The sequence below is a fragment of the Cynocephalus volans genome, chromosome 12 (assembly GCF_027409185.1).
Source record: "Cynocephalus volans isolate mCynVol1 chromosome 12, mCynVol1.pri, whole genome shotgun sequence".
In the NCBI taxonomy this organism is placed as follows: domain Eukaryota; kingdom Metazoa; phylum Chordata; class Mammalia; order Dermoptera; family Cynocephalidae; genus Cynocephalus; species Cynocephalus volans.
In genome coordinates, this window is record NC_084471.1 from 8,892,358 (window position 1) to 8,905,400 (window position 13,043).

At 61.6% G+C, this 13,043-nt stretch overlaps 2 protein-coding genes across 3 annotated transcripts in view; one reads left to right on the top strand and one right to left on the bottom strand.

The window, feature by feature from the left end:
• The first annotated feature begins 2,451 nt into the window (after positions 1-2,451).
• On the top strand, positions 2,452-7,075 carry SHISA8 (shisa family member 8). The gene is given in 7 exon segments (XM_063115617.1): positions 2,452-2,948; positions 5,533-5,666; positions 6,015-6,041; positions 6,044-6,122; positions 6,124-6,271; positions 6,273-6,426; positions 6,681-7,075. Coding segments are annotated over 7 exon segments (1,434 nt in total).
• Positions 7,076-9,812: 2,737 nt separating this feature from the next.
• SREBF2 (sterol regulatory element binding transcription factor 2) overlaps positions 9,813-13,043 on the bottom strand; it is a 56,239-nt gene continuing 53,008 nt past the window's right edge. Inside the window, exons 18-19 of one of the 2 annotated variants that reach the window (XM_063075016.1) lie at positions 12,078-12,189; positions 9,813-11,563 (exon numbers count right to left, since the gene is read on the bottom strand). In XM_063075016.1, coding sequence (XP_062931086.1) covers positions 11,346-11,563; positions 12,078-12,189 — 330 coding nt within the window. In that variant the 3' untranslated portion in view covers positions 9,813-11,345. Of the gene's footprint in view, positions 11,567-12,077; positions 12,190-13,043 lie in introns of both variants that reach the window. The other variant, XM_063075015.1, reaches the window with a different exon arrangement.

Sequence of the window (13,043 nt, forward strand, 5' to 3'; positions counted from 1 at the left end):
CAGTCAGAGCTGGACTGTGTCTTTGCAATTGTCCTCTCCTGGTTCCCCTCACCGCATGAGGCCAAGTGCTCATCTGGACAGGGTATTGGGTGCCTGGCACAGACCCAGATTTGTAGGCACCTGTGGTTGCTGGCTGACCACTGCATCAGACTGAGATGGGGAGGAAGCCATGCGTGGGGAGAGATTGAGGGTTGGACATGGGTGGGATGGAGGGGCTGGAATCCAACTCTTAATTGGATTAATGGACGTCACTCTATACATATATTTGCAGGACCCGATGGGGGTCAACATGGGGTCTAATCTTAGCAGAGTTCCCAGAGCCAGGATAGTGGGGGCAAGAGGGGACCTGGGAGGGGACATAATCCAGGGGAGAGCATTGGGAGACTCACTCTAGACCCAGTAGGGTCACCCTACCTAGGAAGAGGCTGCAGTTCCAAGGCAGCAGAGACAAGCTCTTTAAACCCAGAGTCCAACAATGGGATGGGCGAGCAGGGAGGAGCCGCCAGCCTCAGAGCTCCAGCAGTCTGGGGGCAGCTGGCAGCGTGTGGCAGGAGCATCGACACAAACAGTGCAGTGGGTGCCACTGATTCCATTTCTAGGAATATCGTCTAAGGAAGTAGAAAAGATGCTCCAGAGAGTATAGCTGCGAAGTTCTGAGCAGAATAACAAACTAAAAGTTTGACAGCAAAAAGTAAACTAAAAACCAGTTACAAAACGGTATGTGACGTGTGACACATCTTAGTGTCTCGGGTGATGGGATTAAAGCCATCTTATTTCATTCCTTCACTCATCATTTTTTTTCCTTCTAAAATTGTAATAAGGAAAAAATTTTAATGGGGGTGGGATCTCCCGGGCTGGGTGGGAGTCGTGCGTGTGCACAGGTCGGGGAGGGGACTGTCTTTAGTCAGGGCACACTCAGGGGAGAGGGCATTGTTGGGAGGTCACCTCCGCCCTTCCTGTCTTAGCCCACTAATACCTGAATCAGCCTGTCAGCCCCTCATCCCAGGCAGCAGAGGACCTGATCCTCCTTAAAATGTAAATCCTTCCTCTTCTTCCTCCTGCCACCTTCTCCACTTGTATAAGCTGATCCCTGTCGCTCAGTGAAGGGGGGATGGAAAGGGAGCAGGAATGACCCTAGGGAGCCCGAACTCTTCCTCTTACAGAAACTAGAGACTAGAGTCATCCATTCATTCATCCGTTCATTCATTCATTCTGCAAGTACTGACAGAGGCCTGAGCTGTGCAGGGACAGCCGGGTGAGTCGGGGGCCCAGTCCTTGCCCTCCTGGTGTTCCCATCTGGACAGTGCGAGGCACCAGGTCGACCCCTGCCTCCCGGACGGGGTGGATTATGAACCTGCCCTCCAGGAAGGATTGTTGACGTTAAGATGGGAAACCGAGGCAGGGAGACGTAGGAGCCGGCCGCGGGGTCACAGTCTCCAGCTAAACTCGACTCCGGAAACATGACCGCGCCGTCGCCCCGGGCCGGGTCCGAGTTCCATCCACATGCCCCGCCCTTCCCCCTCGACTCGCGACAGGACCTCCAGGTCCCGCGTGAAGCCGCCGAGGTCCGCCCCGGGCCCGTCCCGCCTCCTCCTCGAAGGAGGGGGTGGGGACATCCCGGGCTCCCAGCTCAGCGTCCAGGGGGTTCTGGACCCTGTGCCCCGGCTCCTATTTAACAGGCGGGAAACCGAGGCTCAGAGAGGGGAAGGGGCCTTCCTCTTGTCGCGACCAGGACGGACGGAGGGGACGCGAGTAGCCGAGGAGGGCGCCCTGACCCTCCGGGGCTGTGCCGGGCTGCTCTGATGTCCGCGCCTCGGTCCCCGTCCCTGCCCGTCGCGAGCCCGATGTCCGAGGTCACGGTCCCGGGAGCCTTACGCAGTCGGGAGGAAGGCTCGGGGCGGTCTCGGGGGAGGGTCCCGCCGCGCCGGCCCCGCCGGCCCCCTCCGGTCGCGGTCGCGGCGGCCGCGCTCCTCCCCCGGCGCTGCCTCCCGCCCGCCTCCTCCCCGCGCTCCCTGCCCCGCCCGCCGAGCCCGCGCAGAGCCGGAGCCGGAGCCGGAGCCGGAGCCCGAGCCGGAGCCCGAGCCCGAGCGCGGGCAGCGCGGAGCGGGCGGCGGGAAGACCGCGGAGTCGGGCGGCCCCGGCGCGGCCCCCGCTAGGCCCGGGACCCGCGCACCCGCCGGGCCGGCGAGAAGCCGGGGACCGCGCGCAGGCGAGGCCCCGCCGCCCGGCCCGGGTCCGAGGTGAGCCCCGGCGAAGGACGCGCGCAGCGGAGGGGCGGCCCCGCGAGCTCCGGCCCGAGCCCACCCGGAGGCCGACGGCCGAGGAGGCGTCCGCCGGGAGCCAGCGCCCGGGCGGCGGGGCCGGCGCATCCTTGAGGGCGCGGAGGAGCCCGCCGGAGGGAGCCCCGGGCCCGGCCATGCGCGGGGCGCAGTAGCGGGAGGCGCGGGCCCGATGGAGCGGGCAGGGGCTCCGGGGCTCCGGCTGGCGCTCGGGCTGGCGCTGCTGCTGGCTCGGCCGCCGTCGGGCCGCGCGGGGGCCCCCGAGGCGCAGGAGCCCGCGACGCCCGGCACGGCGGCTCCGGCCCGGGGCGACCGCTGCCGCGGCTACTACGACGTGATGGGCCAGTGGGACCCGCCCTTCAATTGCAGCCTGGGCGCCTACAGCTTCTGCTGCGGCACGTGCGGCTACCGCTTCTGCTGCCACGACGGGCCGCGGCGCCTCGACCAGAGCCGCTGCTCCAACTACGACACGCCGGCCTGGGTGCAGACCGGCCGGCCTCCCGCCCGCGCCCGCGACGCCGCCGCGCCCCGGGACCCGGGCCGCGAGCGCAGCCACACGGCCGTCTACGCGGTGTGCGGCGTCGCCGCGCTGCTCGTGCTGGCCGGCATCGGCGCGCGCCTGGGCCTCGAGAGGGCGCACAGCCCGCGCGCGCGGCGCACGGTGACCAGGTGAGCGCGCCGGCCGGCCCGGGACCCCCGCCCGCTGCGCCCGGCCTGCCCTCGCCGCCCGGAGGACGCCCCCTGGCGACTCTCCGCCTTCTCGCCACTCTCGCGGGGCCCTTCTCCCGGTTTTTCCTCTTCTCTACTCCCCTACCCCCCACTTCACGGAGGGAGACACCTGATAGCTCCCTGTCTCCCCTTGACCTTCCGGCCTGTGCTGGGCACCGGGCTGCCCTCCCCGGGGCTCCAGGCTCCTCTGGAGAGGGCGGTGAGGGCTGGGCGCCCTGAACAGAGGGCATAAGGTCAGCGTGCAGGAGAGAAGGCCCAGGGCTGAGCAGGCAGGGGACAGGCAGGGGATGGGGCCGATGTGCGGGGCGCATCTTGGGCGGAGGGAAGGGAAGAGGCACTGGGCTCTCTCCCCTCCTGCTTCTCCCCACGTTTCCCTCCCTCCTTCCGCTTCCCACCTCCTGTCCAACTCCCCCACCCTCCAGCTGTGACTCAGGCCTGACCTTCCTTCCCTGGGATTTCAAAAGGACCCCATCACCCCACTTAGTAGTCCCCAGGCGAAGGTCAGAGTCTCCCTCCGTGCCGGTGGAGGACTGCAGTGTGGAGGGAACAGATTCCTGTGTTGCCGAGGCCAGGACGGGTGCTAGCTGAGTTCTGAGCTTGGTGTGAAGTGGGCTCTACAGGCCCCAGCTTCCCTCCTCAGCTGGATTGGGGACTCTGGGGTTTTATGTGTCTTGACCCTGCAACTCCCATCCACACCCCACACTCACTCACATGCCCCCAGCAACCCTCAGGCCTGTGCCCTCATCCACCCGCATCCCAGCACCCTTGGGCATGTGGGCTGCAGACACCACATGCGACAGGCTAGTATTTAAAAGTGACAAGAGAAGCCTCCACACCCTGGTGGATCAGATGTGGAGCCCCGCACCCCCGGGCCTCAGGCAGGGGATGAGGGCTTCCTTGGCCCTCCAGCACCTCTTGCCCCCCCAGATCCTTATCCCACCTGCTTCCAGACAGCTGTAGGGCAGAGCTGGGGCTGCAACCCAGGCCTCCACCCTCAGCCACTAAGCTGCCTCCATGATGTGGAGTCTCTTGGCCTGGGTCCTGGATGCTGCAGGGGCAGGGGCTGGGCCTCCCGAGTTTGGGGTCCCTTATGCTGGGTGAGGGTAGCAGGCGGAAGGACAGGGTGTATCTATGACCAGGGTGGGGCAATGGGAGCTGAGGGCCATGATAGTGTGGGGGAAGGCTGGGGCAGCCTAACTGACATGGTCACCCGGAACCCTCTTCATCCCCAGGGGACAGGGAAGCAGGTTTGGTTATGCCTCAGGAAGAGCCGACTCCACCCCTGATGTGCTGTGTGGCCTGGGCCAGTTCCTTCCCCTCTCTGGGCATCAGGCTCCCATGTGCCCTTTTCTCCTCAGCAGAGACCTGGAGTGGGACTTGGGCTTATGTGTGGGGGTATTCGGAGTCCCTGCCCTCCCTCCAGGTCTCACCCTTAATTCTCCCATGTTGGGGCTGATGGCCAAGGAAGGCTTCTCAGAGGGCTTGGTGGGAAGCTGGCATCGGCTGCTGGAGAAAGTGTGTGCAAAAAGCCCAGGGCATGACAATTGCTCGGTTGTTTGGGAGAGCTGGGCTGTTGGTGCTTGCCCAGAGATGAGACCACAGGGGTTAGCTGCTGCGGAGTGGGCAGGGTGGGAAGGTCAGCTCAGGTACTAGGACTTTTTCAGACCCTGCCACGCTGCAGCCGAACCTCGGCCACCCCAGGTGTCCCATCTCCGGTGTGCCTCTTCATGAATCAGCCATTTGAGGCTCCAGCCGCAGGAGGAGGATCAGGCAGAGTAGGAGAAAATCATGGGTTGTGAGCACCAAAAGCAGCTGGGCTGAAGGCCGGGTCTCGTTGTCTGTGGGGAAGGTTCAGTCAGATGCTGTCACAGCTGGGTGGGGGTTGGGTGTGCTGGGTACCCAGGGAGGTGGCTGCCCAAGGTCACACAGCCTTTGGGTGACGGGCTGCCACAGGGAGATCTCCTGGCTTCCCCCTCCTGTCATCTGTCTGTCCTCCATGCCTGTGCTGGCAGCTGTCCCAGGACCCAGCAGAAGCCCCTGCTGTAGGAGGGGAGTTAGGTAGGCAGATAAAGAAGGCTTCCTGGAGAAGAGGGGACTCCCGGGGGTTGAAGAATGAGTAAGAGTTTTATGGGAGGACATGGAGGAACGGGTGTTGTAGGCAGAGGGAGCCTGTGTTGGGAGAGGAGGCTCAACTGGGGAGGGTCTTGGAGACGGGGCTTCAGGAACGGGAGAGAAGGGGAGCCTCTGGAAAACAAGGTGGCCCTAGTTACATGTGACCCCATGAGAGTTTCCTGGCCTGCTCTGAGAAAAGGTCCTCTTGGGGCCACAGGTGAGGCTGACTAGGGGAAACTAGATGTGTGAGGTCCATCGCAGGAGAGAATGGAGGCCCAGAGAGGTCCAAAGAACTGCCCAGGGCCACACAGCAAGACAGTGGTGGCCAGGGCCGGCCTTTGGTAGGCCAGGGCCTGGCCGACGCGGAGGCAGGAAGCTGAGAGAGCCACCCCTCACCATTCTGTCCCCACAGGACACTGACAGAACTTCTGAAGCAGCCTGGCTCCCAGGAACCGCTGCCTCCACCTCTGGGCCTGCCCCTGGGTAGCTGTGTCCAGGTGCAGATGGGCGATGGCCTCTCCCGGAGCTCCCCGCACAACAGCACAGGTGAGTAGGCTAGTGGTAGGCGTGGAAAGGGCTGTGCTGGGGGGTAAGGGCTGGTCCCTTGGCCGGGGGTGGAAGCTCTGATCAGGGGCTCCCTGAATGGAAACGAGCTGCCTGCCTCTGCAGCTGTGTGAGTAGGGGCTGGACAAGCCGGCCAGCTCTCCTTGGTGGAGAGGGACCTTCTGATGGGTCCCGCAGCCTCCAGTCTCAGAGGCTGTGATTCTGTGAGGAAGATTCCAGAGTCAGAATTTGCTGGCTGGGGCTGGGGCTCAGTGCCCCGGGGTCTGGAGCCTCCCTCTTGGTCTCGCTGGGGAGGCAGCGCTTGGCAGTCCCCCACTCCGCCGGGAGCAGGTCCTGGGACTCAGCGCCTGGCTCAGGCCTAAGTGCTGGCGAGCCTTCCATTAGGTTAGCACCCCTCAGGGCTGGCTGCCATAGATGTCATTCCCAGCCAGGCCCTGTCCGGGAGCTGGAGATGCTGCCGTGAGGACAGGCTCCGCTCTCGGTCACTTCTCCCCGAGCTGCAGCAGCTGGGGAGAGGGCCGCGAAGCGGCAGTGGCGCAGGTGGAGAGCGCCGGCTCAGCGGGCCTCGCCGCGCCTATTTTCCCTCCCCCTCCAGACAAGAAACGCCTCAACAACGCGCCCCTGGGGTCCGCCCCCCCAGGGCCCCCGCGCGGCCCCCGGTTGCAGGGCGGAGGCAGCGTGACGCTGCAGCCCGACTACGCCAAGTTCGCTCCTCCGAAGACAGCCACGCTCCAGGCCGCAGGTGAGTGGCCCGGCGGCCAGCGCGCCCCGGGTAACCGAGCTCCCGGACTGCAGGGGTCGGTCCCGGCTCCGGGTGCCACATGTGCCGGCCTTGCCCGTCCGCGCTCTGGCCAGCGCCTGCAGCCAGTCGGCTCCCCGGCCTCGGCGGTGCCCCGCTGCGACCCCAACCCGACCCCGCCTCCAGGCTGGGACCCATCGAGGTGTCCAGAGCCCCGCGCCACGCGGTCTGACTCCGCTCCCGTCTTGTCCCCACAGAGGCCGCCCCCCAGGACTATTACCAGCGTTTTCCCACCACCGAGCCGGCCCCGCGGACCCTCCCGGCGCGGGCCCCGCGGCCCCCTGAGGATTTGCGGGCACTGCTGGACGCCTGCCCCTGGGCCCCGCCGGGCTACGGATCCCCCGCCTGCCCTACCCCGTCGGGCCACTACGCAGCCTGGACCGCCGGCCGCCGAGCCCGGCCCGCCCCCCGAGGCCACCTGGCGTCTCAGGCCTCCCCGGCGCCCCCGCGGTCATGCCACGCGCCCCGGCGCCAGTTCAGCGTGGAGAAGCTGCCCGAGGCCTTCAGCCCACAGGCCCCCCGCCTTTACGGCAGCGCGGGCCGCGCACCCCGGCACCTGAGCACCAACAGCAAAGCCGAGGTCACCGTGTGAAGTGATGCCGCTGGTCCTCCCTGGGCATCGCTGGTCCTGGGCCCCAGGCCTGAAGGAGAGGAGCGCTCGCCCGGGACGGCCAGCCCTTGCGTGCCCAAACTGGACTAGCGGCATTGGAGCCTGCAGGGAAAAGTAGGGCCCACTGGGTAAGGGCAGTGGTTCTGTCCTTGGGGCCGCAGGGCCCGGGTTCCTCGTGTAAATAAACCCTTTTCTGTGGTCCCTACCCCTGAGAATAAAGGAACCCCAGCTTGGCTGTGAGTGGTGCTGATGGTGTTGGTCATTGGCAGGACAGCCGGCTGTGCAGGCAGAGGGCACAGCATGTGCAAGCACCAAGTGTGCTGAGAGCCAGGGAGAGGTGGCTGGAGAGGGTGGCCAGGGATGAATGCCAGGCTTAATGTCCACACTGGTGGGAGCCATGGGAGAGGGGACAGTTAGGCTTCAGGCATCTTATGGCCTGGGCACAGGGGAGAGGATTGTTGGGCCTGAGGCCCCCTTGGCGGGGGCGGGGTCCATGCCCTCTCCTGGAGGTAAGCCCCTCCAGCCAGTCACCCGCTCTACCACTTGAGTCAGCTGAACCTGGCTGATCCTCACTGACAGTCTGGCTGTAGGCCAGCCCCTGACCTGCAGGCCGCTTGGCCAGGTTGGCCCAGGGCCACCCTCCTAATGGGTGTGGGCCATGGGGACATCTGGTGCTCAGGATGGGGCAGCCTCCTCCCAGAGCTGCTCTGGGGAAAGAGGCTGGGGATGCTGGAGCAGAAGCCCCAGCAGTGACCCCCCCGAGTGCTCACACCACAAATGCCTGGCACTGCCAGCTCTCCGCCTTCCTGCCAGGAGGGCTCCCGGTACCTGGCTTGGCCCAGGGCCTTGCCGACAGCCTTCATGCATCTCCCACAGCACCTGTGCCAAGTACTGTTGGGGAGGTTGGAGGGCTGGGCTCTGGCCAGTTGAGGTGTGACTTCAACAGAGCCAGCCAGTCGGGTCTGTTTTTCTGCAGTGTACCCTAAGTATACTATTTTACTAATAATGGTCACCATTTATTGCTGTTTCTCATTTAATCCTCGCAAGAGCCCCATGCGGGAGGAGGGTGTCTCTACAGATGAGGAAATTGAGGTTTTGAGATCTAAATAAATTACCCAAGGTCAACCCACTGACTCCCAGGTTAGAAGCCTTTTTTTTTTTTTTTTTTTTTGGTGGGAAGGAGGATCCAAACCCGTGACCTTGGTGTTATAAGGCCTCACTCTAACCAACTGAAGTCACTGGCCAGCCAGGACCCTCCTTTACTCTGCTGCCACTGTGAATCTGATGGTGGCATGGCAGGCAGCTGGCAGCCTGGGTGAGGAGAAGTTATGAACATGTTTCTTGGCAGGGAGAGGCCCCGCTCCTAGGGTATAGGCAGCCTCAGACCTTCCTCCTGCTGGCTGGCCTGCCCTGAGGTCCCCAAACCCACGAGGCCTGGTCTGTTGGAAGGTCCACTTCCCTGTCCCCTAAGCCTTTTGAGGAAATCAAGGCCCAGAGCCTGGGACAGAGCCCTGAGCCCATGGTGCTGCCCACATCTAAGGCCCCCATGGCTTATAGGGGTAAAAGCCCTCACACTCTCAATGGGGTGGTGGGGCGCCCCCAGCCCTATCCCACAGCTGTGTAGAGCCAGAGGGGAGTGGGTGCTGAGTCATGGAGCCTGTCAAGACTCACAAAGGGATTGGGCTCTACAGCCACCTACAGCCACCCACCCTGGTGACACAGGCCCTGGCTGGGCTGTGTTGGGAGGTGGGCAGGACCCCTCTGCTCATTCTCAGTCCCAGGGTGTCCAGATTTCTATCCCACTGGGGCCAGGCTGAGGCCATGGGCAGTGGCCATCACTGAAAATACTGATCTAACAGTAGACATGATCAGCTGCAGCTCAGCCCCTCCTGGCCGCTCTGGTATTCAAGACAGTGTGGCCTACTTACTGTGACTGTAAGGGTGATGCTCAGAGGTGAAGGTGAGCAGGGCCAGGCCATATGCCTTGCACTTCAGACCTCAAGCTCATTCCCATGAGGTACCCTGGACTCCACCTCTGACAAGGCCCAAAACTCCCATCTTAACCGCTCCTTGTGGTCTTAAACGCCCTGGGGTGTCTTAAGCCAAGCCCAGCCTCTCGCCAGCCTCACAAGGCACTTACCATACATACACTGGTACTTTATGTGTCATGTCATTCGAACCCAGCTGACAAGACTATGGGTCTGTAGTCATTCTGCACATGTGGAAGTGGAGGCGAGGCCAGCCCCACCCAAGGTGACCCAGCTGGGAAGTACAGGAGCTGGACTTGGATCTGACTCACAAGCCAGTGAACCTCCTGAGGGTCACTGTCAGTAGAGGAGAGGAAACAAAGGAGCAGCCCACCCAATGGGGGAGAGATTTAGCACCCCAAATCCCAAAGAACTGCTGCTGTCAGCCAGCCGGTCAGCTCCATGTCCAGGGAACAAGTTGGAACTTGGACATAGTGACCTCTGACCCCAGAAGCACCACCAACATCCCTTTTGTCCCAGGCCCTTGGCCAGCCCTGGAGTGGGGGCCAGGCACCAGAATGAAGGGGCCAGGTATGCTGGCGGGCTAGGAAAGCCTGTTAGACTGAACCAACCCAGGGGATGCTCAGCAGTGAGAGGGAGGGGCTGCCCTCAGTTCCTAGCACACTGCAGGCCAAGTCATGCAGCCACCTGGCTAGTTACCATAGCAGTCACACTACAGACCCTCACACACCTTGTGCTGAGTGGTACCAATCTGTGTTTATTGGATAACCTATGTCCTGGACATGGTGAATGATTCAACATCAAGGAAGCCATAGGCGTGTCCCTCTTTTCAGTGAAAAGCCACCCCCCCACCCCTAAATAATAACAAGGCACAGTATATACACATGACATAAGGGTTAGGGTGACCCAGTGGGTAGGGTCCATAAATTACAGTGAAAGTGGGGGGAGAGGCAGAAGATAGAGTGGGTAGGGTCCAGGGACAGACCCAACTCAAAGCTAACCCATTCCAGCCTGCACTCAGCATCAAGGAGTCGCTGCTGTGAGCACCACCAAATCTGTGCTGGGGCTCCTGCCTGCCCTCTGCCCCAACCAGGAGGGTGGGAAGCACAGGGAGGGAGGGTCCCTTAGTCACTCAGGAGGCTCTGGGAGAAAAAGACGCCAGGGAGGCACCAAGCCAGGGGATCCAGAAAAGTGGGATCACATTTCCTCCAAAGACCCCCATCAAGGCAGGGGACTTCATTCCTAGTGCCCATACTTTGCCCAACCCCAAAAGAGGGGCTTATCACTGGGGAGGGGTTAGGAGCTGGTCCCCACCACCCTGGCTTATTTTTAGGTCAAGAATCAGGGATAAAAATATACTATGGAGGTAGGAGTTGGGGTTGGGGGTGGGAGACTGAGAAACCACAATGAAGGACCCTGGCCCCCAGTCCTAATGGGGGGCTTCATCCCTCCCAGCCCCCTGGGCCTACCCTGAGCTTGGGCTGCCATCCCAGAGGATGGGGGAGTGGGAAGGAACAGGACAATTAAATAAGATACTGTTTATTTTTTAAAAAATTAAAAAAGAATGCAGATATTATTTCTTCCATCCCTAGGCCTGCCTCCTGCCTCCCACCCGCCTCCCTGGGGCTGGACTCCCAGCTCCTTCCCTAGCTGTCCCATGTAATGAGAAGAAAACAATGAACTGGCTTAGTGAGGCACAAGAGAGGGAATGCAGACCCAGGGAGAGAAACAGAGATGCTACAGCAATTTCGCCCTACATCACGGCAAACCCAAGCATACTGATATAAAAACATTTGTATAAAAAGGGGGGAAGGGGCATGCTGGGCACAACCCCGAGGGCAAATTGCTCCCTGGTACTCAGAGACCTATGTCCCCCAGAGAGAAAGCCTGATAAAAAATGAGGAAGCAAAAGGGGAGAGAAATGTTCAGAGGAGAGAGGATCTCAAGAGGGCTGGAGGCAGGGGCTTGGCAGCTTGGGAGCTCCCCCTGCTGCTTTTGAGTCAGGGATGCCCCCCAATTCCTGCCCAGTCTTTCCTCTCTGGCCCACCAGGCCCTAGACCACAGGCATCTATTGACAGCAGCTTTAAGGGGCTCTGCCTAGAGGCTTGCTGGCCTGAGGTGGTCCAAAATTGGCAGGTGACAGCTCAGAAAACAAGGCTCATCCCTACAGCTCTGAGAGAGGAGGGAGAAAAACTAGAGACAGAGGGAGAAGGGAGAGAGAGACTGAGAGACACAGGTGGAGGGAGGTGTGCTGAGCCTGGTGGTCAGGAGGCGGCAATGGCAGTGCCGCCACCCAGCTTGACAATCATCTGCTGGCAGTCGTTGCAGGAGCGCCGGTCGCCCACTTTCTCCAGGGTGCGGGCAGCCTCAGCCAGCAGCACTGCCCGCTGGCCCGGGGAGGAAAGGAAGGAGAGGGGAAGGTGGCGGCAGGCTAGCAGGATGGCAGTGGCCCGCTCTCGCTGGCCAGGCCAGGCATCCACCTCTCCTGTGGGAATGATGAGATACCTTAGGAAGTGAGAACCTGCATACAGCAGGTGCTGTTCCAAGGGCTTAATGAAGACTCACTGAACCCTCACACCCATCCTGGGAAGTAGGTTCTGCTGCCCTCCCTAGTTCACACGAGAGATGACCTTGGCCGGTGTTACACAGCCAGTATGCGGTGGGACTGAGGTGAAACCCAGGTGCTCTGGCTCCAGAGCCCATGCCTCTATCCCTGCTCCTACACAAGGACCCACCCCAGCCCTCCCTCTCCACTCAAGGCAGGACCCATGAGCACTAGACTAATGCCTGCCCCCACCCTAACCCCCCACCAAATCAAGCTCTGGGCTTCTTTCATTCTTACACCACCTCAGAGAAAATGCAGATGAGGACATCACTGCGGCTCAGAGGTGAGAGGCGTGAGGCATGCTTGAGCGCACTCTGCCAGATGAAGAGCTGGGTTGGGCCCCTTCCACCTCTCTGCTCCTAGGGCAGGGCTGGGGAGCTGTGGGACTCACCGTGCTTGGCATTCTGTGTGGTGCGCCGCCGCAGGCTGTGCTCCAGCAGTTGGTGGGTGCGAGTGGGGCTGGCTCCTGCCATCAGGCGCACAGTGGCTTCATGCAGGAACACCTGGGAAAAGGCAGGGCAACACAGAGTCGAACCGAGGGTCCTTGCCTGTCTGTGCCTCAGTGGTTGCTTCCTGAGCCATCTCATCTGCCATACCAGTCTACCTTGCTCATCCCTTGAAAGCAACCTCTGTTGTCCCCCACTCTGACCCTGAGCCAAGCCAGAAACCTGGATGAGCAGCAGGATAGGGGAACAAAGCATAGGCCAGCTGGCAGAGGGCAAGAGCAAGAGGCAAAGGGCCTGCTTTCCTCCACTGGTGATGTACCCTCTGGGGTTGGAGGACAAGCAGGCTGGTGTAGCCTCAAGTCCCTGGAGGCTGCCTCCAGCTTGACAAAAGAACAGGTGAGGCAGGGATAGAGGGTGAGGAGGGACAGCTGGGCTGGCACCAGAGAGGTTCAGTGTCCTGTTTCCAACTGCTTCTTCAGAAAGGAACAGAGCTAGACATTTTCAGGGGAAAGCCCTGCAGCTCAGGTAAATATGAGTCACTGCGGGGTGGAGGGCAAGGCCTAGGTCTCTAATTTCTTATATCTCCAGCTCCTTTATGCCTTGCCATCTCAGTCTTTGGGGAGCGTCTTCTGTGCTTCTGGTTGGACTCTAGCCCCGGTAGGCAATGGGAAGCCACAGAAGGGTTCTCAGAAGGGGACAGGCAGGATGGAAATGATATTTGAAGAGGCCTTTGATACCAGCCATGCCATCAGCAGACCAGAGGGCCGGCCAGAGTGGGTTCTGGGGGGCAAAAGCAGTGCCCCAAACCTTGGGGCACACTTCCTCTTTTCCACAGTAACGGGTGGTTCTTTGATGACTATATTTTGTCTGGTGTGTCTGTCTTGGCTCACTGCACCAGTGGCCACAGCATG